This window comes from Podarcis liolepis (assembly GCF_965112155.1).
Source record: "Podarcis liolepis genome assembly, chromosome: 2".
Classification (NCBI taxonomy): Eukaryota; Metazoa; Chordata; class Lepidosauria; order Squamata; family Lacertidae; genus Podarcis; species Podarcis liolepis.
In genome coordinates this window covers 45,020,127-45,047,696 of record NC_139555.1, presented here as the reverse complement: position 1 = coordinate 45,047,696, position 27,570 = coordinate 45,020,127, and the positions used below count along the sequence as shown (strand labels likewise).

The window sequence follows — 27,570 nt, the reverse complement described above, 5'->3', positions numbered from 1 at the left end:
GAAAAGGAAGGCTTTTCAGATCTGGCAAAGAGATAGAAACTATGCCATTATGAAAAAACCTATGCCAACACTAAGGTTGAGGTTCAAAGAAGAACCAGAGAACTAAAGAACAGCTCATGGATAAAAAAAAAAGCTCAAAAGATCCATCACTTAGCCGATACTCAGGATGCACAGAGTTTCTTTAAAGCCACAAAAACCATCTATGGGCCAATAAATCATGGCATATGCCCCCTACACTCAACAGACAGTACCACACTTCTAAAAGATAAAGAAGCCATTGCACTGCGTTGGAAAGAACATTATCAGCATCCCCTTAACCGCAGCTCCCCCATAGCTGCTGAGGTTCTCTGGGAGAGTTGTGTGAAGCTATTAACCAAATGAAAAACAACAAAGCTAGTGGACCTCATGGGAGACCTGCCAAAGTCTTCAAAGTGGGCGGAATTGAACTTACACAACAACTTCATGAAAAAATCTGGGAGAGGGAGGAGATCCCAGCAGACTTTAAGGATGTCAGAATTATCAATCTCTTTTTTTAAAAAAGGTGATAGTTCCCGCAGTCCGTTCTATCGAGGCATCTCTTTATCTCTGTATTAGCTGTGGCTGGCCAAAATCTTACAGACTCACTGTTAAGACGCTGTTCATGGAAGACAATCTTACTCAGCTACGAGTGATCACCAAAGAAAGGAGGAGGAAGAGGAGCGAACAACCATCACAGAATAAGGTTTAGGTAGTATCATATCTGTACTTTATTATGTATGCTTTTATTATTAACACATTTTAAAAGCAGTTTTAAAAGTATAGTGAAACCTTACAAAAGCATTGTCATAGGGCAGAATTCAATGTCACACTTTGTGTGAATTCAATGCACTACTCTGGGGATTCCCCACCCACGCACTCCCCACAAGCCAATTTTGGAGGGTGGACAGTTAAATCCAAAAGTATGCAAAGCCATATTTATACTGAAATTAGGCAGTTGCATTAGTTGTGCTTTGTAATGTACAAGTTACAAAGTATATTTTCTAAAATGGTCTTGTTTTGCATCATTGTGATAATATGTTTTGAGACACAAGGCAAGATAGTAAACTGTAACTTGCTAAGGGCTTGACAGCTCATGCTTATTACTCATGTATATGCTCAGCTTATATAACTAGCTGCAAACAGGATTATCCCCATTTATAAGCAATATTTGTATGTGTTCAGAAAACCTGATGGTTATGTGCACCTTTGGGATAATTTAAAATTGCCATGCTCTGTCTTCGAATTTGTTTTTATTTAATTGCCATCTTCACTGCTAACCTGCTTATAGCCTATTTTAAAGGCAAGTTCACACACAGAGAGAGATACACAAACCTCTCTTTATAAAATTGTTCTAAAATTGAACTTGGTGTCTTACCCAGTTCACTCTGAATTCTGACTGGTTGCCCAATGTAAGCTGCCACACTAAATGCTGAGACACAAACTCTGCCTGCATTTTGTTCATTTTTTGTCTCCAAACTTGCTTGTGGGCACTGGGCAATACCAACTCATCAGTATCAGTGGTTTGCATAAGTTAGTGTTGAGTTCCAAGGAAAAGGAAAAAGTTTGCCACTGCTTCTAGTCAATGTTTTATGATGGCAGATTCCCATTTAAAACTCTCTTGATTTGAGTGTGCCATTTTGTCTATGATATGATGTTTTAAAATTCTTCTAGGGCAGTTTACATAAAAATGAAATATTAATTTTGAATTAATACTTAGTTTGCATGAAGAATCATAGGCAGGTGCTGTGCTTTTCTTACTGATGGTATTCATTGTAATGATTTGGCCAACCTTTCTATCTCAGGGTAAATAAATAACGCTATTGCTACTTTCACGGAAGAGCTCACTTTTAGGATATTGATATTTAATTTGATAAAAATAAATTAAATCTTCTACCATGGTTAAAGTGTTGGGAATGGGCTACAGCTAAGGGCACCATCTCCTGGGGGTTGAGCCATGTTTGACTCTGCCCCTGACTCCCCCAATGTCCTGATGTCAGGTGCATAAAGTCAACCCCCACATTCTCCTTTGAAACCTGGTGCCTCTGGCTACAGCAGTGGTTCCCAATCATTTTGTGCCTGGGGCACATTTGGAAATCTAAGAAGCACCACAAAATAACACACACAACACCACAACCCAGGAAAAATACCTAACCTGTATCAAAACAAGCAACCTTTCCAAAAAAGAAAGCAACAATAAAAGTCATTTTTAATGAAAATTGGGAGGGGCAGTGCCCTTGCTTAGTATCAAAGTGTGCCACATTGGAAACCATAGGGCTACGCTGCTACAGAATTACTGTATGTACTGAAACATTCCTCCAAACTTCCATCTGCTAATCTTAACCATTGTCAAGTGTTGTGTCAGTACTGCTGTTCAGCACAGTTAATGCTAGATAGGTTTCCATTTTAACAAGGATTTATGATCAACTACAAACCCTAGAACGCTGGAACTTGAGATTTATGGAGAGCTGTGCTACACAATTTGATGCCTTAAACTTTGTACAATTACATCTAAGCCACTGTGTGAGTAACCAAATAATTAGTACATCATGACCCCCTATCCAGTTCAAAGCTGCTTTATATGCCACATATTAGAGGTTCATTGACTCTACAAATGATATTCCTAAAATGCTTTGGCAAATGCTGCACAATATTTTTGCAAGCAGAACATCTGTTATAAATCATCTGATAATTTTCATTCTGATCCTCCTTTTGAAAAAGGAAAGTTCCAGCCACATGTAGTAGCTTAATTCCTGTTCTGTGTCCTGGGAAGATTCTTTTAACTGCTGTTATTCCAGGCGAAAACAGGTTCTTTAACTGGCAGTATTGAGCTTGCTTCACTGAATCCGCTGTGGTAACCAGAGAGACCAGAGTCAGACCCAAAATAAAGTAAATTGGAAATACTTATTTAAATCAAAGCAGATAAATGATTTTTTTTAAAAAACAAAACTGGAGCCAGGTTACCCAAAGGATTGCCTGCCTCTTTACAGATCTGTAAGATCACTTAGAAAATCTGCAGAAATTTTACATGTGGCAACACACCCTACAGAATATCACAGGGTGTTTACCAGAAAATGGGCGTTTTCTGCAATTGTCCTTGCACTTTGGAATGCCATCCCCTTTGACTTGGTTGCTGCTAATGGCATTTTTGGAGAGAAAGTACGAGACAGGTTAAAAGATAACTCCTGGCAGAATGGCATGCGGGGTGTGCTGATGTTATGTGTGCACACACGGCTTGCTGATGTTGCGTGGCCCCAGCCCTCTCAATCATGGGGGCAAGGTGCTGCACTTGCCTACTTCCCATAAGCATTCATATTTCCTAGAAGTGATCCAATTTTTTCCCTATCTGATGTACCGTAACTTCTTCTTCCAGATCCGAGGTTCCTAATGCCTTCCTCTTTATCCTGGCTTCTTGTCAATACAACGTTATCTAGAAGTGCGTACTCACCACCACCACAGAAGTTAAACATAATATCACCTTAAACAATTTTAAATGTTATAGAAACAGTAAATGGTTTTATTTATTATTGTTTATCCAGCAGTATTTGAAATATCACTTCCAAATCATTTTCTCGCCAGCTCTCAGATTGTTGTTGTGGTGGTGGTGGTCATTTTAAAAATCACTGTTTAGGTAATTGCGTCCAAAATGAGGTTGCTGACTTTTCTGCCAATCATCTAGTGAATTTTTTGAAATTAGTGCAGGTAGGGAATGAACATCATTAGACTGAGACTTGCATTAGTGCTTGTTGATTTCTGCTCAAAAATGAAGCTGTTGAAACCTTCCTTATGTAAATTCATTTTGAATTTAGTAAGATAAATGTAGATTAATTAACTAAAGTGGAGCTATTATGTATCTGCTTATTTTCCAAAGTTTGGGGGCAAAACAATTCATTGCTGAGGAAAGCATACCTATAAGATGCGAGAATTTTTCTAACCTCTACCATTTGCCCAGCCGTTCAACACAAAATCAACATGTGCATATTAAATACCTCTCTATGATTTTAATAGTGTTTTTATAATGCTTCTATGAAGGCATAATCAGTGGAATATTCAGTTCTGTGCTCTCACAAATGAATGTTGGAAGAATTATCTATGTTGCTTACCTTGTCTATGCTGTTTACCTCTTCAGAAGAATGTGAATTGTGACAAGTATATTCTCTAGGTTATTAACTGGCCTTGTCCTTTAAAAGCTAATTAAAACAACCTTGTAACAAATGACTGTTTGCGGAGAATCATGTTATGCACTACCATGGCTTGCAAGCATTCCTTTATTTGTACTTGTGTTGTTTTTCAATCACTGCAGATGAATGAAGTGACCCAAGAACAAAAGAAATGAGCGAAGATGAATAAATCAAAACTAAAATTAGAACAAGCTAAAGGCATGCATGTTGCTCAGGGCATCATGCAGCTGACACATGATGTGATGACAGGCAGCAGATGAATTCCCATTCTGAGTCTCCAAATTTTGTTCACGACCCAAAAGTCATAAAATTCTGCCCAGTTGGTGCACTGAGGAATTCTGAATAATATGACCAAAAGGCAGTATTCTCTCCCCCTCAATATAAAAGAGACCCCAGCATGGAAGTTCTGACCTAAAATTTCATTGAATCCAATTGTATGTGTTTCAGACTGCCAGAACCAAGGTTTCCTTTCCCACTATAGGTGTTCAGATTAGCACAGCAAATTTAGGAAGATATTATGATTGACAATTACACTTTTCTGAATGGTTGTGAATATGCTGTGCATATTGTATACATTTCAGTAGTCCAGAAAAACACTATTAGTCTTCAAAGTGACACAGTATGTTTTTAAAATATTTGTTGTAACAGGCCAGAACAACTGCCCCCTGGAATAATATGGAATGCTGACAGTCCCTTTGTTAATGAAAACCATTAAATAACAGCAAGGAGAACAATCTATATATGTGATATATTTTCTTGAATCACACCACTCGTACAATGGCAGAAAGAAGGCAGCATTAGTAGCACACTGCTACATTTGCTAGTTTGAACATCAGCTGCTGGCAAGAGTCAGGATTGTTGTTTGCCAACTGATCGTAAAAGTAAACCCGGTCTCTGCTTACATCCTCTTGATCAGCTAGTAGGGATGGAAGGGTGAAAGGAGGGCATCTGTAAATGAACAGATTCAACGAGTCCTCAACAATTAAAGCAGCAGAATTGGTTTTGATTGTGAGCTCCAGGGCCTCTTGTGGCACTGAAGGACAATTGTTGGCATGCTGGTCATAGCATCTGTTGCAGTTCACAGCTAGTGTGCCCCCTTTTCTTTTGCCTGAATTCACTGGTGTCCAGTTTATGCATAATCCAGTTGACATGACTTCTCTTATTAAGGATTCCAATGCTATATTGCATATGCTCTTCTAAGGAACTGGACTTGAGAGCACTCAAGACTGCCTAGGAAAGAGGACCCAGAGGAAAGAGAGGTGGTGGTTGGAATTGCAGCAATTTATCTGAAGAGCTTAGCTTTGGAAGTATTTGGGACTCTCATCAGCAGTATAATTAAAAAGCAGTGGAGTTTAAAAGAACTTTAATCCAGCATGGAATTAGTAGGAAACTGAAGCATTCCACAACTTTGCTTGTTTAATAATTAGAGCAGCTATAAAAAGAATTGCAGACTGGCTCAATAATGGATAATTTCATTTGGACTGCATGTGTGAGAAATGATTTCCTCCTTGATATTTAGAAGCATGGCATTCTGTCTTATAACAAATACAACAGGAAATTTTTGGGATTTATTTCCACACTCCATTTCCTTAATACCTCAAATATCTTCAGAAAGGTGAAGGAAAAAGCAGGATCCATGAATTGCAAAATATTCTGTGGGATGTTTTCCAAATTAAACAGTTGACAAGTGAACCAGAAGTTAAAGAAATGAACTAATCTGAATAAAACAAGACTAAAATGAGATGCAATTACATTCTGAAAACTTCCTATAATAACATGCATAAATAATCTTGACAACTGCCTTTAACGGCTGGAAGCATCATTATTGTTGTTTTCCATTTAAGTGGCAATTCTGTATCAACTAATCTGGGAGTGAGCCTTATTGAACTCAGTGGGGTTTACTTCTGTGTAGACATACACAGAATGGCAGTATCAGTATTCTTTGACCTTTTGGCTAAACTTGTTATACTTGCTTGTTCTGGAATAACCAGTGTGTAATAAGCTGGGCATTACTGTGTTTTGATGCGCTTTGAATATTGTGATACACTGTAGAAGAAGGCTTTTCTGGAACACTATTTTAAAAGGCCACTTTTCTGTTGTGTCATGTCTCTTTCCATTATGGATAGTTGTAGTTTTTAAACTCTTTGTGGATTGTGTAAAGAAACCAAATTTGCTCCTTCTGTCTACATTGCTACAGTCTGTAACAGTTGTTAGTGAAAAATCACATTGAAATGTAATCTTGTTTGTGGAGGGGTGCTCCATTTAGCATGAAAATATTAACCATTGCCAGGCTATAGAATTGGGATTTCTAAGCTTTGGTTCATGGATCACCAATGGTTGTGTTTGCGAACATCGTTTGCAGGGTCTGTGGCATGTCGATATTAAAAATTCATATTGATATCAAATTATATTTTTATTTATTGCTTCTTTTCTTTTTTTTGTCTAGTTTTTTTATTGTACTATAGTTTAAATTTTATGAAAGGCAGATTGTAATGCAATATAAGAAATAAAAGAAGTAATAAAAACACAGCTAAAATTCTTACAGCATCTAGCACAGGGCATTGTAATTGCTACAAGAGGTTGAAAAATGGTCCACCAAGACCATTACCAATTTTCAAGTGTTCTGTGAGGGGGGAAATGGGGAACCACTTCTGTAGAATAAAGGTGTATATAGATGTTACCATGTTATGCACAGTCGATGCAAAATACCTTTCTCAATGCAGATCAGCTTTTCTCTGCAGCAGTACAACCTTCCATATACAACAAAATATCTGGCTATTTCTCCTTATGCACTTAAACCTGATTTGGCCTTTCCCAGGCATATTTGTCAACTCCTCCTCCACGTAAAGTAACACTGAATCTTGATGAAATCCTAGATCTTGTTGCTTCCCCTCCCCCTCAACTTTGACAACACCCTGATCCTGTATATGATATTTTACAGTGATCCATGCATTCCACTCAAAATAGCTAGCCCATAGTCCACCAGCACTTCCAGTTGTGAAGATTATGCATGTGCAATCAAAAATTTCTTAGATTGCTTCATATGAATGTTCTTAGGTGTATCTTTATCTAGCTGTCAACCTCCTTTTGCTGGAAACTTGGTGCCCATTAGTATTTATTGATTAAGATTGTTTTCTCTTTTTTTCCTTTTGGTGAGTTGATATTTCGGTTTATCGTTTTTATTCAAACCGCTGGTGTGTGGTTTTTTAAATAATGAAAAGGAAGTGATATACAAATTATGGATGAGTTTGTGAACAGATGTACAGTCTGCAAGAATTCAGAGAAAACTTCCCCATTGATTAGCAAGGCACTGCAGCGGTTTCCCAGCAAGAGGACCAGAAAGCTAAAATCAGACTGGTCTTAAGTGGATAGAAATGCTTGCTAACAATGCATCTCAAATTGTTTTTAGATACATTACTGTACAAAAAAAGTGAATTAATAAGGAAATTCGCAACAGTTTTCCAGACCGCATGCTTTTGAATATATTTCTGTTGCTGAGGAATTGGCTTTGTTGTGGCCAGCAAATATGCTAAGAGGTATTTAAGCTGCAGGTGGTAAATTACAGTCATTTCCAGGTGACAGGGCTCACAGTCATGTACCCAATCATTTCCCCCCCTCACTACATCCTTGTGAGAACTCAGTTTGTTTTAGTTCAAAGCTCATAAATTGTGTGCTAGCCCATTCCATTCCTGGGTTTTTTTTAGGTGTGGTGAACACTGGGCAGCAGAGCCGCTGTTGCGCATGTCAGGGTCACATGGCAGGGAGGAAGGATTTATTTCCAGTCCTTGGCTGCATGGTCACAGATTATGGCTGTAAACATGACTCAGGAGATAGAGGGGGGGGAATCAGATTCTCCCCTTATTGGATAACTCCTGCTTAGACTACTTTAATTTGGTTGATCTTGTTAATTGGTTTGTGCAGTTCCTCTAATCTGTTATAACCTATTTTGAAACTTACGTTGTATCTTGAGTTTTTTATGGTTGTGATGGCGGTAGTCAATTACTTGCTCTCTGTGGGGTAGCAATCCCCTCTAAAAGATAATTTTATCTGCTCACTTTGCTGTTTTATGTCTGATGCATTTTATTCTGTTGTATATTCATTAGAGATTTATCACTGAAAGTGATCAATATTTTAAATAAAAAACAGAGTGTAGATTTTAATAATTTATCATCCTTGTGAAAATCCTGAATCCTAGCAGGCATTATCTTTATGCCTTGTCATTAAGAAATTGAGTGATACCCAATGGTAGTCATACTCAAAATAGGTTCATTGGTAGTAGGTCTAATTTGAGTATGACTATCATTGGATATCACCCATATCATAGAAAGGGGGGAAAAATACTTTGGTAAATCTGTGATTAATCTTAAGCAAGCTTATATGTTAAAGAATTTCTAGGGCAAGTCAGCTAGCAGCACACACACACCCCTGTTAAATCATGTAATTTAAATAAATGTTACTTGTATGGCTTGGGGACAAAGCTTTCCAAATACGTGAAATGGTAATTGGGCTCATTTTCTTTTGTGCATCCAGTTGCAGGGGATCCAAGATTTTGGATCTTGATGCACTTGATTTGGACAGTTGGCTCCAAAAGAGAAAAGAAAGAAAAAAGGTTAATATTCTATGTATGTGAAAAACCAGTTAGCAATGCAAGCATAACAGCATCTTTACAAATCAGATGGATGATCCACCCACTCTGATAGCAACCTGCTTGGAAGGCTTGGAAGGGAATAACAGTACAGGTTACTAATAGAATGTGCAAGTCCATATTAGTTACTCATCAGCAGCTTCTTATTGTTCACTACTTTAACTTGGTAAAAAGTTATATTTTCCGAGCATCTTAGCTAATGAATGGCTATCTATATTTGATATTTGATATTTTGTTTTTGTTTTTTTCCCTTGGAGTTCTTCTCTGTCCAAAAAACTTGCAGTATGTAATTATGATTGCACATCAGATAAAAATAGAGGATATCCAGTGTAAAATATAATATATTAAAATAAGCCTGGCAATTATATGACTTTTTTAACTCCTAGTAATACTTCAGCAGTGCTCTTCTTGTGTTACACTGCTTCTTGGCGGTAGCAATTTTTTTCTTTTTCTTTTTGCAAATTTACTGAAGTGGGGGGGGGGGAGAGGAAATGAAAACAACAAAATGAAACCAAAACCAGCAGCTTTTATATTCACAGGACAATTAGCACAGCTTAGCACAGCAACTGGTTCCTTAAATTGGGCAACCGTAGATTGGGCTGAACTTGACCTGCCTGTTCATGCTTTCAGTGGCATCTCTGTGATAGGCGGTGCATCACTGCTTCCTCAGGTGGACAGGACAATCAGGGCAACAGTGTTTCCTGGAGAGGCAGGTGTGGATATGGTTGGTGGAATGAACCAGACTCAAGACTCTGACAACTCCAGAGATGGAGGTAGAGTCCTCATGCTGTAGGGACTGATGGGAAGATGGAACAGGGTGAGTAGAAACACTCACCCACAGCCAAGTCTCTCACCAGGCTCCTTGGGCCCTCCCAACCTGAGCCAAGACCTTCCCAGGCCACTGGATCCTGCTGCAGGGTCATCCTATCTGTCCTGTCTTGGCCAGCCCCCTGACAAGCAACTTCAGACCAAAAAGGAGCTGTCCTTGGGCAAGCCAACATCACATTACCGCAAAAGAAACTTGTGATATAATGCATTAGTCTTTTGAAAAGACACTTGGGGAATATGTCAACAAATACAACAAATTACAGATATTATTCATGGCAGTACGCTCATCTTAAGTGCGAAACCATGCTTCCCTTTTCCACATCTGGTCTTCATGCAGGCCAGATCATTGCTTGCTAGGAGACAGCTTGCAACCATTCCAAAAAAATCATAATCAATATTCTACTGCAATGTAGTTTAGATGTATTGAAATGTATTGGATTGCAATTGTTAAAGTCTAAAACTACAAATTAAACAGAAGAATTGCATTAGCAATTGAGAATGATTTTCGTTCTTTTCCTCCCACATGCACATCTTCTCCTTTCCTTCTTTCACACTGGCATAATCAATAAAATCGGGAAGGGGGATGCTGCCTTATCACTGAGAAATGGATATAGTGTGAATAATTACTTGTGGGAGACTCTCTATTTAGCCGTAAAAAGGCCCACAGCATTTCTGCACCAAATGTCAAGCACAGGCCAGTAAAACTGCCTGTGCACAAGGTAGAAATAGATTCAGAAAGACAGATGGCCTGTCAGGCCAAAGCTAGACCCATTAGGCCCAGAGGAGTGGTTGGAATCGACAAGGTTAGACCTCCAGGGTAACATCGACACCATTCTGAAAGGGTTGGTTTTTAAATTATTTTCTACATGTTTGATTCCTTAGTTCACTTCACAGAGCACCAGACGTTACACTGCTAAATAAGGAGGGAAAGAGCAGGGTACTGTGTTCTTTTGCGATTCTGGAAGGGTTAGTTGCAAGGAAAAATGTGTTTCTACATTACGAGAAGCTTATAGCGATATCGTTTTTTTCCCCCCAGGAAAAAGGCAAATGAACTGTGATTACTGCTTTTTTAGAATCAATGTGTACACAGGCAAAAATGAATTAAATTAAGAACAGTACCTGGAATGTCACAGGAGCCCACGAGAGCAGCTTAAGCAGGCAGGTTGTGACTGATTGGAGTTGCAGGACCTTGGAAAGTTCCATGCAAAGAACTTGCTCCAACAAGCTGTAGGGTTTAACTGAGATCTTCCGTTCATCTCCGCTCCCGTCCTGAAGAGTAGATGGATTTGCCTAGTTCCCTAGCTCCCTTGTGCATCATTTTTCATGCATGCATTTACTGAAAGAAATTTCCCTCATGTTCCTACCTGCATAGTGCATTGGAAAATAATTCTGAAAGGTCTGCCTGGTATATTTCTTAGTAATTAGTATTAAGCACTAATAATGAAGAATTCAATACATTTGCCCTTTTTGAATAAGGGTGATTTAGTTCCTTTTTTAAAAGCCTTCAGAACATTTCCTTTGTTTTGCCTTTACTGCTTTCTCTGTAGTGCCAGCAGTGGAATACTGCTCTTATTTAGGCATAATCAGGGCACAATTTTGTAGAGCAGGCTAAGATTAGCAAGAAAATCTGTGTTCAACATTTTAGAATCTCTGCTAGTTGTAGGAGAAGGAACGGCTACTTCTATCTTTGTGGTGTAGGGTGGGGAGGAGAGAATTTCCCAGACTTTATACGGGGAAATTTTGCATATTCACCACTTGGAAAGCCATGAAAATTGCTTTTGAGCTCTGTTCTGGTTAATGTAGTTGTTGTAGTTTAAAATCTTTGCAGATCAGGATTCAAGCAGCTTTGAGCACAACATGCACATGAAGCCCACTTTTTAACCATATATCCCTACCTTTTCTTTTCATATGATGTCCTCTTCATTTTGAAGTGAAATGTAGCTATTATTGTTGTTTGTTCTGTATTTTTACATTTTCTTTGTGTATGCTAACCCTTGACCGTAAACAAACTTGATCAACATTTTCCTTCTCTAATGTTCCCTTGCTTTTCTCTTCCCTCCCATCTTCTTTGCGCACGCACGCACACACACACACATTTATATATATACCCTGAGCCAAATAAAATACAGTAGTGCTGCAGTATGTCTTAGGTCAGGGCAACAACCCATTTGAGGACATTGATCCACCAGATGAATACCAATACTGTGCAGAAAAATATAGAAAATCATTATTCACCGTCAACTATTCAAAAGCATGTTATTTGTTTCAACTAAACATCAGGAAGAACTTTCTGATGGTAAGAGCTTCTTTGACAGTGGAGAGGACTCCCTTGGAAGGTGGTGGACTCTACTTCATTTTAAGCTGAGCTTTGGGTGGCCATTTCTCTTGGATGCATTAGTTGAGATTCCTGCGTTGCAGGGCTTTGGACAAGATGACCCCCAGGTCCTTTCCAACTCTACAGTTCTATGCATAGCTGTCAACCTACCCTTTTTTGCGGGAAATTCCTTTATTCCAGCACCGTTTCTCGCTGCTGCTTCCTGCTGCTATCCCGGATTGTTAGATATCTCGTAGACTTTCCCTGGGACAGGTGAGGCTGCTGATCCCTTATTTTCGAGGCTGCTGATCCCTTATTTTCAAATCTAAAAGTTGACAGCTATGGTTCTGTGAAAACGTGACTATATGCCACAGTTGTTGTTGTTGCTGCTGCTGTTTGTTTTAGCAAGTATATCACATTTACTTGGACTGCAGAAAAAAAGTAGATCTGGGTTACATTGCAGTGAATTCAGATTTGCCATATAGCATTTCCCTGTTTTGCAACCGCACTGCATTGCTGACTTGTTTTAGGCCAGCAATCCCCCATTAACTTTTATTGGATTTGACTTAAGTAGTAACTAGAGAAGTAGCCGTCAGCACACAGCTTTTTGGTTATTAAGGCTGAAGCTTCTGAGGAACATCCTAGCTTCAAAATAACATCCCTCGCCCGCCCCGCCCCCCGCTCTCTCTCTTCAGCTTTGCATTTGTCATTTGTTTTCTTCCCACTGGTTGTGAGACAGTTGTGTTTATTAGCTGGGCAATCAGAAGAGATGTCTTGTTATATTGTAACCCGAATCCTTAGCAAATGGATATATATTTATACAAATAAAAATGCTTGGTATTTGTTATTATACATTTGTCATAGCATACCCTTTTGCAAGCAACTCGGAAGGAAATTAGCAGCTGTAACTGCCTTTATGAAGCTGCTCCAACCATTTATGACAGAAGTGGTCTATGTTTGTTTGCTCAGCGGCGTAGGGTGAGTTGTCAGCACCCGGGGCAACGCAAGTAATTTGCGCCCCCTAACCCGGGGCAAGGCAAGTTATTTGCGCCCCCCCAACCCCTAACCTGCGAGTTGCCGCTGGCGCTGCCGCCGAAACAACGCCGCTTGCCCGGAGGAGGAGGGGGGCAGAGAGGCGAGGAAAATGCAACGGCCCAGCAGCTGCAGCAGCAGCGGCGGAGGCGGGGCTGTGAGGAGGGGCTGCCTGGCGCGTCCTCCGCGGCGAGCGCTGAGAGCCGCTGCCTGCCTTCAGCCCGGACGTGCTGCCTGCCTTCAGCCCGGAAGCGCGCACAGCTCGGCGGTTCCGCGAGACATGCGGCTCCGCTACAGCCTGCGCCCGAGGCTCTTCGGCGACTCCGGAGGCAGCGAGCGCGCCCCCCCCCAGATGTTGCGCCCGGTGCGGCCGGCCCCCCTGGCACCCCCCACGCTACGCCACTGTGTTTGCTTACTTATTTGTGTGTTCCTTCTCCAAAGCTTGAAGTTGCTTATAATGTGAATGAAAACTATATTAGAAAATACAAAATCAGTGAAACTTATTGAAAACAATGCAATAGAAATAAAATAAAATAAACTCTTATTTAAAGAAACACTTAAGAATGTATGTTTGAAATGCTGAACTGATGTCTAAAATCAATAATCAAGGTGGATATACTGTTGGTGGGTGAAAATAAAAACTCCACTTAGTTCAAAATGCGTCAGCCAGATTGCTGACCATGACCAATAATTTGTAACATATTCCACCAGTTTAAAAGCAACTGCACTGGAACCTGGTCTGCTTCTGAGCAAATATTAAAACGTTCTTCTTAATTTTTATTCCTTTAGATGGTTTGGGACCAGGATACCTAAGGGACCACCTTTTTCTGAATGAGCCTTCCCACATAGTATAATATTATCAGAGGGTCTTCTTCCTCTTCCTCTTTCCTCTCGTTGGAGATGAGGAGGGTGGAGACCTTAGATCGGATATTTGTGTTGTGGCACCTACTCCTGAGGGGCCTTTACCTGGTACGGAGTTAAATATTCTTTCAGCACCGAGTGAATACCTTTTCATTTCCCCATACTTAGTAGATTTTGAGTAGGATCCTCTCTCTTGATCTTTACAAGCATGACTGTTCATTTTGTGGGATGAGACTATATCAAAAAGATAATATTAAAAGAAATTGGTATGAGCTTTATGGAGCAAAATAAAATTTTTGAGAAAAGGCATGTGGGCACCAAATGGAACTCACTTAGCAGTTCTTACTTCCAATTTACAGCTTTTCTTCTTTTTCTTTTCGTAAATACGAGCATGCTTGTTTGCAGTGTTCAGAGCCCCACCTTTTGCAACAGGATGTCTTTAGCAGAAGGAGGTGCAGGCGTGTGAGAGAGAAGGCATGTGCCTCCTTATGGAATTGTCTCTTGATTGATGTTGATGTTTAGCAGCACATAATGATGAAGATGAATTTGTTCTTATTATAAGCTTTAACTCCAGAAGAGCACATTGTGTACTCTTTTCAACAACCTACATTTAGTTTGGCATTGTTACTTTTCTTTTGCATTTGTATTATACATATTCTAAACAACCAAGTTTTACAGTCAAACTAAATCATAAATCACTGGCTATAAAAATAGAAGTGGAAGTACTCTTCTGTTGTCATTTTTTACTGCTTGTTACCGACACAGAATCTATATATTTTCACCTTTATTGATACCTTCTATTGTACAATTAGGAGTTTAAGCATATGTATCTTTTCATAATTAAGTCCCACTGAGTGTACCTGGATTGGAGCCTAAGTGCCTATCTGCCCTTTGGGTCTTAATCTTTATAAATTATTTTTTAAAAAAAATCATGAAGAAAGGCTTCCACAAAGCCCATTGCACCGTTTGGTCTCCCAGCATTGAGTGGCCTGCAATTATTGGGTCCATGAGACTGGCAGGGAAATGGACTAGCCAGGGAGGAAGATAAATTTGGAGAGTAACATGGAAGGCCCAAGCCAAGTGTTTTTGGAAAGAAAGCAGTATATAAATAAATTGTGCTAATTAACAAAAATTAAAAGCGAGGGGAGACTCTGCCTACCAAGCTGCAAAAAACCCCACTAAAAATAAGCATAAATATAAAATGTAAATGTAAAAAATCGGGATGGGGGATATAAGGGGATATGAGAGACATGTTAGTCACCACTGCTGCAAACTCATGAACAAATTTCTCAAACCTGTACTGAGTAAAGGTCTTTATAGACACATGCACAACACCCTGGAAAGATACAACTTATCCTTTCAATGTGGCTCAGCTTCCATAGAGGCATATGCTAAAAATCCTAAGAAAAAGCACAAACCTTACCTGTGTTCATGCAGAAATAAGTTGTACAGATTTTTTTGTACGATTAGTTCCAAGTAAATGTGTTCAGGATTGCAGTTTACAGCTTTGAGAGGGCTTGGTAAAGAACAGCTATGACCAAAGGAATTTATGGAAGTGCCTTGTTTTCCTTTATATAGACTCCTCTATATATTTCCTTTTTATTTTCAAAAGGTGTTTGAGCTCACTAAAGTAACTGAACAGCTCCGTGATGTGTCTATTGAAATGTTACCCAAAATGATCTTGGCACAATATTATAACTGATATATAATAATTAGGTCAGCTTGCCTCCTTTGCTTGGCAAAGACACATCTGAGAGTAACTCAGCAATCTATCATTCTTTTTAAATATTGGCCTGTGCCAAGTTTCCTGAGGAGTCTGCAAAGTCACTTATGCAACACTCTCACATCGCAGAGCAGACCTTCTCTGGTGTACAGTTTAGATGTTCATTTATCTGTGTTAAGTACACTTGTGGCTTGTTACTGCCAAATTGGTTTTTATGCATTGTTGGGCCATCGCTTCAGCTGCCAGACATTTTAAATTGCTGCTTTATTCCTTAGCCAGTGCCTCATTTGCACCAGAGCTTGCCAAACATGTTAAATAATAAAGAGAGTGTCTCTGCACATGTTTAGAATGCTTTCGTGTGCTGATGAATAACTATAGGCTGTTACCCTTTATCTATAATTACAAGACAAGACATTTGCGAGAGGAAATAGCAGTTCTGAGGTGAACTGCTGCCAACATTTCCCCAGACTGTGCTGTTTTGATGTGTTGAAGCTGGGTGAAAGAACTCTCAGCTGAGTAACTCATTTTTTCATTGTTAGGAGGAATGATGAGTGTCTCCAAGGATATATAAGATGTTGGGGAGACACGTCCCCATCAGTATTCTATCTAATGGTTAATTAAATTAAATTAATTTTATGCTGTATCTCTTTTGTGCTCTGTTTAGAAACTGAAGTATTAAGCCGTATACAAATTATTGCAATAAATAAAATAAAATGTGGTTTAGAATACTAATCCTGTTAAGAGTGAGTGGGTGGCAGCAGTCATTGTTTTCCTTCTCTTTCAGTGATCTGTTGCCATAATCAGCCTTTTGTCTAGGTTGACTATAAATCTGTTGACTTCATATTTCAGTTTATTTCATATAAAATTTAGGGGTATCAGCAAGTTGAAATTGTTTCTTGCATGCCAAAACTTGCAGCAGGCGAAATCAGCACTGTGCAGCACATAGCTTACTGAGCATTCCTGTTTGAATTGATGGCATTTATGGTGCAAACATGAATTTACTAAGAGTAAGTGATAAATATCTCCATTGTTTAAACTGAACAGTGTCTGCGATTAAAATTTCTTTAAAAGCAACAACTCATTTTATGCTGTTAAATGTTATATAACATGGAATTTGCTCTTTAAAATATGTGCCCAAATCTACACAAAATGCTACATACATGTTAGTATTCCAAGAGAATCCAGCCTTTCCCCCCCATTAGAGAGTTCAAGTTTCTTACTCCTCATTTAGCCACAAAGGGTTTTGCTTTTGCTTTCTCTGCTAAAGGTACAAGGTTTGTAAACAATCAATGGGGTGTGTTTGTGTCTAGGATTCTCAATGTGGTGTTTCCATTCTTGATACTTTCTATTCTTTTTCTCTGGAGTGCTACCTTCTGCAGACCTCATCCACAGATAGTTTGAGCATTATTCTTAATAACTGATGACATTTGTATAACTACAGGGTAGGCAATGGTACTTCAGAATCATGCTTTGCATATTTTAAAACATGGTATGCTAATTAAGAAGCAGCTGGAATTGTTTTTGCAGTCCTGAAGGAGAAGGGATGTAAGGACACAAGACAGACAAACCAGTAGGAGAACACTTCAGTCTCCCAGGACATTCTATACAAGATATCAAAGTAGCTGTCATATTAAAAAAAAAAAAAAGAATTTCAGAAATAGACTGAAAAGAGCAGTTGCTGAATTACAACTTATTACCAAACTTAAAACCATGGAGAAACCTGGTCTGAATAGAGACATTGGATTCTTATCTCATTATACATGATAAAGCTATTTTTGGCCATCTCACCCCTTGCTTTTTCCTGTTAAGACCAATTGCAGGCATTAACAGTCATCAACAGGTTTACCACCCCTATCAGCCAATCACCCATTCCCACCACCCTTCTGAGTAATACCCCTCCCCACCCTCTCACTATATATAAAGGTCTGGTGACTTCTGTTTCAGTGTATCTGAAGAAGTGTGCATGCACATGAAAGCTCATACCAAGAACAAACTTAGTTGGTCTATAAAGTACTACTAGACATTTTTTTTTATTTATATATAAAAAATATATTTCTTAAATGGTAGAAATCGCTATAGAAGTTGTCTCATCAATGGCAGAAAATCATCTATTTATCATCTAAAGGGAAAATTTGTAAGATCAGTGGACAGTGTTTGTGCATTTTGGACTTTCTAGTGAAGGACTGATCAACTATTTATCTGCAATCTAAAGAAAAATTACAGCAATTTATGATAAAGAGATGAGAATGATTGCTAAGTCAAATAATGGTGTGTGTGTTTTTTTAAAAATATACACATATATACACAGAGAGAGAGACTGAGATGCAGTGCTGATTTATTGAAATTTACTCAATTGAAACTGTATATGCCTTTGAGTTGAGCACAAGGAAATGAATGGGGATATGCCTGAGTGTTCTGCTCTGGGCTAAAGGGAAGCTGAAGAGTGTATGCGGCAAATTCATTCCTAAGGGAGATCTCAGTACACATGCATAGGTCATCTCCTTCCGACTTCCTTTTTTACCTCTGCCAGTGACAAAAGGAAACTCTGGTGAAAAATTCTTTAATGGTCCCTGATAATAGAATATAAAAAGTGTGTTTGCTCACTCTGCAAACATTGCACTTTGGGTATTAAATTTCTGAGGGGTAGTTGAATGCTTTGGTACTTGGATTATTTATAAATATTTGCAATAAATTACTGCATGCAGTCATAGGTTGAAATTATGTCCTGCATACGTGTTGCAAAGAGCTGCAAAGAATAGCATCTGGCCTTAGATATGCTGTACTGGAGCATTTAAATATATTCAGTTACAAGTTTGGGAATGATCATGAAACCTGAAGCTAAACTGTTCCTGTCCCCACAAACAGGATAATTGAATTGCCTTGGTGTTATGTGTCTGAATGAATAAAATTATTTCAACTTCAATTAAAAGGGGGGAACAGGAAAGGAAAGTTACCGTATCTGTACCAGGTATTATACAATATGTCTTCGTGAGTATTTTGACAAGCAATTCTTGTACACTGCCAAGTTCAGGAAAGATCTTCCCTACAAGTACCTTGTTTCAGCAGGACTCTATTATTTTTATTGTTGATAATAATAATAATAATAATAATAATAATAATAATAACAATAACTGCTCTTCATTCAAAGATCACAGATTAGTAGTTCCTTCAGGCTGACAGTGCAGTTCTATACTGTCTATATGAGACCTAGATGAACGTGACAATTTGCCTAGGTTTCGGTTTTTGTCTGACCAACTGAATCTTAAGTAATTGTGTTAGCAAATACATGGTAAATCACAAACCTGTTATTTTATAATTTATACAAAACTATTAAATAGTCTTCTTGGGCACAGTACTTTGTCTTACTGCTGGATAGATGCTTTCATGAAACAATGCCTTATTTTATCACTGTTATTTCAGTTATTTATGTAAATAAAGGAATTTTATCACTGACATCTGGGAAAAGAGAACTGAAAGTACATTTCTATAGCTAACATTTTCACATTTTAATCAAGTGATGCAGATCACACTAAATAAAGTATCTTTTAATGAGCAAATGATACTTATTGGATGGTCACTTGACTATTATGATTTCAAGATTTTTGCCTGTAATGTGAGAAGATAGAATAATTAAAAGACTTTATCATGCTACTCATTGGTGAGTCCTATAACTCAAAACATTTGTGCACCTCTTATTTTACAATTTAGGAGGCAGATGTAGTTCAGACATGGATGTTTTAGGTTTCGGCCGTATTTTGGTGGTTATGCAGGAAGAACCCCTGATTTGCTTTGCATATCTCAGGTAACACAAGAAATGGTAAAACCGTTTTCAACCTATTTTCCCCTCTCTCTTCTATCATTTCAGGACTATACCTTGACAATGTACTTTCAGCAAGCATGGAGGGATAAGAGGCTTTCGTATAATGTAATACCTTTAAATCTTACACTGGACAATAGAGTAGCAGATCAGCTTTGGGTTCCCGATACCTACTTCCTGAATGATAAGAAGTCATTTGTGCATGGTGTCACTGTGAAGAACAGAATGATTCGATTACATCCTGATGGGACAGTTCTCTATGGTCTCAGGTCAGCATCTAATATTTAAAATGCCATAATTTAATATCTAAAGCTAAGATTTGTTTTTTCCTTTATTTTCCAGCATTCCATAGTTTCAGTTCCAAGTGATTTTGGACTTGCTCACCCATCTTAAGTACTTTAAGAGACTTTAAGAGATACTGAGTTTTATACAAACACATGCAACAAAGAAAGAAGAGAGGGGAGGTTTCTGGAATGCAACTTTGGTAGAGTTGATATGTGACAGAACAGTCCAGCGTTGTGCATGTTTACCTGAAAATTAGTTTCACTGAATTCAATCAGACATATTCCTTAATAAGCAGACTTAGCTGTGTAGCTTTTATTAAAGAAACACTGAACTGTGAAAAGTGGATCATATACTGTTAGTGTATGCCTTTGTGCAAAAGTCAGCTAATTTAAGCACAGACAATACAGCAGAGTTCCCCCCCCCAGAAAACATTTATCTATATGTGCTTGATTACATGTGTGTATGAAAGATACGTGCTTAACCTTTGAAAAAATGCTCTGCTTACCTTCTTGACTTTAGCTGCATTGCTGCAGCATATTTCTGAAATACTAGTTTTCCTGTACTAGTACATTGTAAACATTTAAAAGGTAAGAATGCATTTTAACATCTACATTGTACACGAGACACCACCTTATCATCTTTTAATTGTTGACCTTGTCGAGTTGCAAGTGAGTTTTCCAAACAGCTCATATCCACATCAAAATAAAGCATATTTGTAGCAACTGAGCTTCCATCAGTATAAAGATGATGAAGTTGGAAGGGCATCATAATTACAGCTGTGGTAGAATATTTCAGAGCTGTCAAGTGTTGTTTTTAAAGTCTAAGGGCCCATCTATACTTTGCTTCTCCTGTATCTAGAGGTGAGGCAGTCTCCTCTCCTCTCCTCTCCTCTCCTCTCCTCTCCTCTCCTCTCCTCTCCTCTCCTCTCCTCTCTCCCCTTTCTCTCTATGCACCCCTCCCCCTGCCAGTTTTTATTAGAGTTCCAAAAGGTTGAACTGCATGCTTCCAGTTATTATTGCCTGGATCCCCCCCCCTCATTTTCCAAATGACCCCGTCAAAAAATAAATAAATCAGTTCATACCTCTGTCCTCATTTCATCACATCTCTGCATAATCACAAAACTGGTCCTCTAAAAGATAAAAGGACCCAGTGTCTAGAGAGAGGGAAGAGGAAGTACCAATGACTCAGAAGCCCATGGTGCCCTTAAGGACTCCTCTTAAAAACATGGGAGGAGGAGCTAAAAGGAGTCCTGACAGCCTAGAATACCCTTAACCACCCCTCTTAGGAACAGTCCCTCTGAGTCCTGGCAAGCACAGATGGTGGTGGAGCAAGACAGATACACTCAGAAAAATCAGGCTAAGCACTACCCAAGAGTGGACAAAGAAACACAGGTTTTCTGGAGATGGTTCCAGGCAGGGAAATTAAAAGTGAACAAGAATGGACCCACTAAACAACAGAAGTCAGGATCAGCCCTATGTTCTCAGTTTTTGCTTTTCTATTGCAAAGCAAGTTACAAGTGGGGAACAGAGATTTGTACAGAAGACGTGGCAAGAAGTAGAATGCTTAACCCTCCCCTCACCTGCTATTTTCTATTTCAGAATCCTGACTGGGAACAATGTGGCATTGAGGGGTCATACAAAAGATGGGAAACAGCTCAGCATTTCCACCCAGATGCTGCTTATTCCCTAAAAATCCTTTACTGCAGAGAAACAACAGCCTGAATTCCCAGACTGTTGTTTGCTGCAGAATGCTTAGTTCTGTAATAAAATGCACTAATTTTAAACTCTCAAACTTTACTGCCTAAATACAAAAACTTGTCCCCTTGGAGAAAAGAAAAAAAGATGCTCACTTCTGTGTGATGTGAACTCTTTCAGAAGAGCAAGCTTATTCTTGCTTCCATGGTGTTATGGCATGTTTTAAATGATGATTCAACATTTGTCACCCATAAAATTCTAGTGGGTTTTTGGAAACTGAGCTTCTGTGGGCATTCTATGGTTTGTCTTGTAGAGTTTGAAGAAGAAGAAAACCAGGAATCTGTTTTCTAACCCACCTTTTTAAAGGCAGCAGGAGGCAAATATGTGTGATCAAGGAGGAGGGATGACTAACTTTATGCAAGAACATTAGAGAACTGATTGCTACTTTATGTGACAATTAGTTTCTCCTGAAATTTAACTTTAAAACCAGATTGCATCCTGGTAGGATTCCGTATTTGGGAGAAAATCAAAACACTTAGGCTCCATTTGCAAGCACAGTTGCTTGAGAATTAGGGTACTTCTATATGGGGGCTTAATAATGCAAATGTGTTGTTGGCCACAGGACTTCCTCTCTTTTTTAAAACTTACTTAATTTATTTCTTATAAAGTGTAAGTGTGGGGGTGGAATACGGGCTGGCATTTTTGTATCAACAATGTTGTGTGGATACCGCAAAAAAAGAAAAAGAAAAAAGTCATGCATGAGGAGCTCCCATCCCACAAGAAACACCTGTCTTGAAGCATTCCAAGTCCCATTAAACGCAGCAGGTCTGCCAGCTAAGAAAGCAAGCTTAGAATTCTGCTCTTAGTATTTATACTGGGAGGAATTCAACTTACTGCTATAGCAATTATTCTGTAAAGCAGAAGCTTTTCAGCTTGCTGGGTAAAACAATCCCACTTCTCCCCCCCCCCCCGCCACCGCCCCCCCACCTTGTGCTGTTATGGGGCTTCTCACAACACCCACAAGTCAATTGCAATGGGAACAAGGGGGGAACCCATTTGTGCTAGCAGAAGTCCTTGTGTAAACTTCTGCCACCAAAGTCCTTCTATTTGAAAAGCTCAAAGACCACATTGTGCCAAGCATGGAATGGGAAGATCAGCTTGCGTTTGTAATCATTTGCCCAACTATACCAGCTCTGTCTACAAAGAGACAAAACCTGGAGAAGTCTTCTTGCAGATTTCTCCTTGGCAGGGAGTCTAACTGAAGCTTAGAGGCAGTCTGAAGACTCCCAACATGGATGAAAGTCACAAAAGGCTTTGCTTTGAGGCTAACCAATCGAAGCCCCTTTGCAAGATAGTCTTGTTGTTCTAATGTTAGTTACAAAAGGCCACCGGGAGGAAACGGGTGGGATGGGTAGTTAGCCATATAGCTACAGTATCAATTTTCTGTATTTGTATTTCTTCTTTAATTTTCCTGAGAAAGTTGAAATGGCTTCCTTTCCCCAGTATTTTGCAACATGCCCATACAAGTATAGCATAATATATTGGAATGTTGGGACACCAGTTTCTTTGACTTTGCTGGAATGTGCCATCTGTATGAACAGATGGGAAATATGCTACAGGGCCAGAGGGAGATGTCAAAAAATCAAACCAGAAGGAAAAGAACTACATCCACTGTAAAAAAAAAAAAAAAGCAGCATTAAAACAGAATAGATGCTAGATGCTAGAATTGCCTGATTGTGGCACTAGCCACTAGAAACTATTGTTTGAAAAACAATTTATGTTCTCAGGGCTTGTAATAGCTATAGCCTTCTAGCACTCAGGTTGTGGCCTTCCTATACCTTGAAAGAATAAGGCTGCAATCCTGTACATACTGTGTTGAGTCTCAGCCCCACTGAACTCAGTCAGTCTAACTTCTGAGTAGACGTGTGGGATTACACTGCAAATATATGAACACTCATTCTTCTCCTATGAGCTATGGAAAATCTGACTTAGCATTTCTGCACAGCAGGGGGAAGAAGAGAGGGTGCACTGGAGTAGATTGAGGGAGGCTTTTGATCCGGTTACCCCAATGGACCCCTGGATGAGGGGGTTTAAGTACACTACCCCTTGGGTTTGAGTACTTGTTCTCCCTCCTACTGAGACCAAAGGAAGAGAAAATGATAAAAAACAAACAAACCCCAAAATACCAAGCACTTTGTGTTCCTGTGCTATGAGAGATGTAGAAATGCTTCTCTTCACTTTCACCATGCCATGCAAAATTTTGTACACATCTATCTTGTTGCCTTTGACTCGCCTCTTCTCTGAATTAAAAAGCCCCAAGTTATGTAGCCTTTCTTCAAAGGGCAGTTTCTTCTTCCCCTCGATCATTTTCTGAACCTTTTCCAACTCAGCAATATCCTTTTTGAGGTGGGGCAACCAAAACCATACACACTAGTCCAAATGTGGTTGCACCGCAGATTTGTATAATGGCATTGTGACATTGGCAGTTTTGCTTTCAATTCCTTTCCTAATGATCCCTAGCACAGAATTTGCCTTTTATTCCTTCTCTCAGCTTGCTGCTGTTTAACTAGTTCCTGCTCCACAAGATAACCTCTCCTTTTATTCCATGACTGCTAAGCTTACTTAGGAGCCTTTGGCGAGGTATTTTGTGGACAGCTTTGTGAAATGCTTAAGTATATTATCTCCATGCATTAGGGGGGTTAAAGAAAGGCAGCTGGTAGGGAAAAGTGCTGGTAGGGAAGGGCAGGCGATGAAGAGCCTTAGTGGGCAGCTTGTGCAAAAGCATCAGCAGGTGGAAGGGCATTGAAGGTGTTGCCTGCTGGAGGGCTTAGAGTCAGTGTACGCTCACAAGCACCACTGAAATAGTTTAAAGTTAGTATTTTTAAGCTAGGTGTGTGTGTGTGTGTGAGAGAGAGAGAGAGAGAGAGAGAGAGAGAGAGGTGTGGTTGTACGGGTATAGGGCAGTATATAAATTCAATAAAAAATACCGTAATAATAATGTTATAGTAGCTATATGAACCCTGCCTGTGCGCATAAGAGACAGGATTGGGAAGGGTAAATGCATTCCCTTGCTGTTTTGTCTCTAAAATAGGTCAGTGTTTTCTAGATTCTTAATTCCTTGAATGCTCCTTTTTAAAATTCTACTCCTCCTTTGTAATTCTTTTTTTTTAAATGTAAGCTTACATTTAAAACTTAAGACAATGTTAAATATTAACTTCTAACGTAAAACACAAATCCATAAAAGCTATAAAAACAGCAGTAGCCCTAAAATAATAAATATGATGTAGGGCAGGGGCTGCAGCTTTGTTGACCCTTAAAAGCCTGAGTGTGGCTTGCTTACTTGAATTATCTGCTCAACATGTAAGTGGCTTTTGCTTGTATTCTGGATTGTGTCATGATCTTGAGGGTTTAGTACTATATGCACTTAGTGGCAGAAGACTTGTGACTCAAAGACTTAAATAAACAGCATTTTCTGTGGGCTCTGGCCCCCAGGTGTATCCAGGGACTATACCTGTCACTGTCCTCTGCATCATGACTTGGCAGCTCTCATGCTCCTGTCTTTGGGTTTATTTTATTTCTTTCATTTTGCTGTGCTGTCTCACTTTGGGGTTTGTTGACAGTAAACCTGTGAGCAGAAGGCTTCTCGGCATTCTGCACTTTATTTGCGACTGAGGGACTGGAGGACAATGTGACTGAATTTTTCCACGGGGAAGAGAAATTCTCCAACAGTTTTTCACAGTTGGGAATCATCATGAGCAGCGGCAGTAGCACAGCTTTATTATTCTTCCCCAAGTTTTTCTTTTCTTTTGCTGCTTCTGCAGTAGCTGTGGTGTTGGCAGCTGGCCTCTGTTTTGTATTCTCCACAGTTTCCCAGACCTAGGGATGACCTTAACGTTGCACACAGGCAATTGTTCTGTCAGGGCAAGCATTTTGGCTAGCCCCCTGCCTCCCCGCTGTTTGTCTGGGAGTTTTCCTGAACTCCCCCCCCCCCAAGCCAATTTGGAAACAGGGAGAAGGAAGCTCCAGTCTGCAAGCAGGAGCCTTTGTGCAGGGCTTCTAGTGATGAATCTCATCCTGCCCAAAGTGACATACTTCCCAAGCACCCCAGGAAAAAAAGGTCACCCCCCCACACACACAGTGGCCATTTTGGGTGCTGCCATCTCTCATGCTGTGCTCTTGCACCAAATAAGTGCTTTTATCAGAGCCGTGCAAGGTCTCCCCCCCCAACCCCAACCCCAACCCCCCACTTTTGGGGGCGAGAGCAAGGGGTATGGGTCACATGACTCACCTGGGAGTATGTCCCAGAAGACACATGTTCCCGGTTTGGGGCTTGAAAACGTTGGACAGAATGTAGTGTTATTCTGAGGCAATGTAGTGGTTGGGGAAACTCAGCCAGATGGGCGGGGTATAAATAATATATTATTATTATTATTATTATTATTATTATTATTATTATTATTATTATTATTATTTAGAAGGAAATGGTGGCTGCCACAAAAAATAATGGGCTGGCTCAGGGAAACTTTTGCACATGCCCTTTTTCTTAGGGGAAGGGGGAAGGGGGAGGGAATCTTTTGGAAAATTCGAGCTTGATTGAAAAAGTTGGATGAGGAATGAAATTCTATAAACATGGCCACCTGGTAGGATTAGCTACTCAAACAGTTAAGAGGGTAGAAGGGAAGGTTGGATGGAAAGTTAAGGTTGCTAAAAGAGAGGGATGCATACTGTGGATAGAGTGGGGTACGATGAAACTTCTTGGTTAAGAGGGAAATAATTGTATATATGTTTCTAATTTTAGAGAGGCATTCATATTTCTTTAGTTAAGTAGCAAGGTGGGGGAACTGGCCAGGTTTCAAAAGAGTGGAGCGTTTGGTTTCCTTTTGGGTTTTATTGTTAGAATTTCAATGAGCTGTGCACTCAGCTGAAAAGCTATAAATGTTCCTATTCAGTTATATGGTGTGTGGATTTCTTGGAAGCAGATTGTTCTGCAATTTCAAAATGGGATAGCATTAAAATATAAATAATTGAACTACAAAATTACACTTAATGATGTGTATGGAAAAATAGGAATACTTCTATGTTGAAGCTTTTGTTGCCTTACTTATTTTTTAAATAAAATAATAATAAAGTGGGAATGAGATTAACTACATACACATAACCATTTTTTAAAAACAAGAGCTAAAGCCTCCATTCACTCCAGGTTGGGAAGCCACATTAGCACAGCTTAGAAAGTCCTTACGTCATGTAGCCAGTGCCACAGAACATTCTCTCACAAAGTCAATTCAGAAAATAGAGGATTTAGTCAGCGCTGTAGGCTTCTGTTGATAAGCTCTATCCTTTAAAAATGATCTTTTTCTTGGAGTCTTTCATTGCATCATTATCTCCCCAGTGTCTCAATATACTATCCCCATGTATATTCCAAGCAGCCATTTCTGTATTTGGATCTTGGAGTTAGTTTTATCAATGCATAAGTAGTCAGTCAGTCAGTCAAGTTTATTTCTTATAGCCAAAGGTTGCTGCAATGTATACAATGTCATTCAATAAAATATATACTAGTTTGATACAAAAACTTAAAACATTTTCACTGTCAAAACATGACCTAATCTGCACAAAGCTATAGAAACTCCTTTATATACAAATTGAAACATTAGACAATAAAATTTATAAGCTAAAATCACCACAGGGCCACTAATATATTAAAAGTAATATTAAATAATACAAGAAACAATTATGTACAAAGTTTAGTGAGAAAGATGCAGCTTGGTGTAGATGGGGTCAATTAAATTCATCTCCTTTACGGTTGATAGCTATCTTGGTTATATAATTTTTTCAAATTTTCCTGGCAGCAGTTGCAAAAAGTGCTACACGCCAGGTCACATGCTTATCTATGTCTGTGAGGAGATAAAGAATCATGTTGGAAGGATTCTGGCTAGGGGACCTTGTCATTATAGGTGTCAAAAACCGTTCTCTTGTTCATTATATAAGGGGCAATGTAAGATATAATGTGTAAGGTCCTCTAATTCAGGGCATCCCCTAATACAAACACGTTCATTTACTGGTATGCCTCTATGTCTCCCATCTCTATAGGCAGAGTTTATTGTATTTAATCGTAACTCTGTAAAAGCTTTCCAGAGTTGTACAAAAGTCAATTCATTGAAGTAAAACGTATGTTCAT

The 27,570-nt window shown here is 39.2% G+C and overlaps 1 protein-coding gene across 7 annotated transcripts in view; it reads left to right on the top strand.

Moving 5' to 3' along the window:
• Nucleotides 1-27,570, top strand: part of GABRB2 (gamma-aminobutyric acid type A receptor subunit beta2) — a 102,674-nt gene that overhangs the window by 16,759 nt on the left and 58,345 nt on the right. For all 7 annotated transcript variants that reach the window (XM_083482343.1, XM_083482345.1, XM_083482341.1 and 4 more), the window contains exon 5: nt 19,465-19,685. In XM_083482343.1, the coding sequence (XP_083338469.1) occupies nt 19,465-19,685 (221 nt within the window). The remainder of the gene's footprint in view (nt 1-19,464; nt 19,686-27,570) is intronic.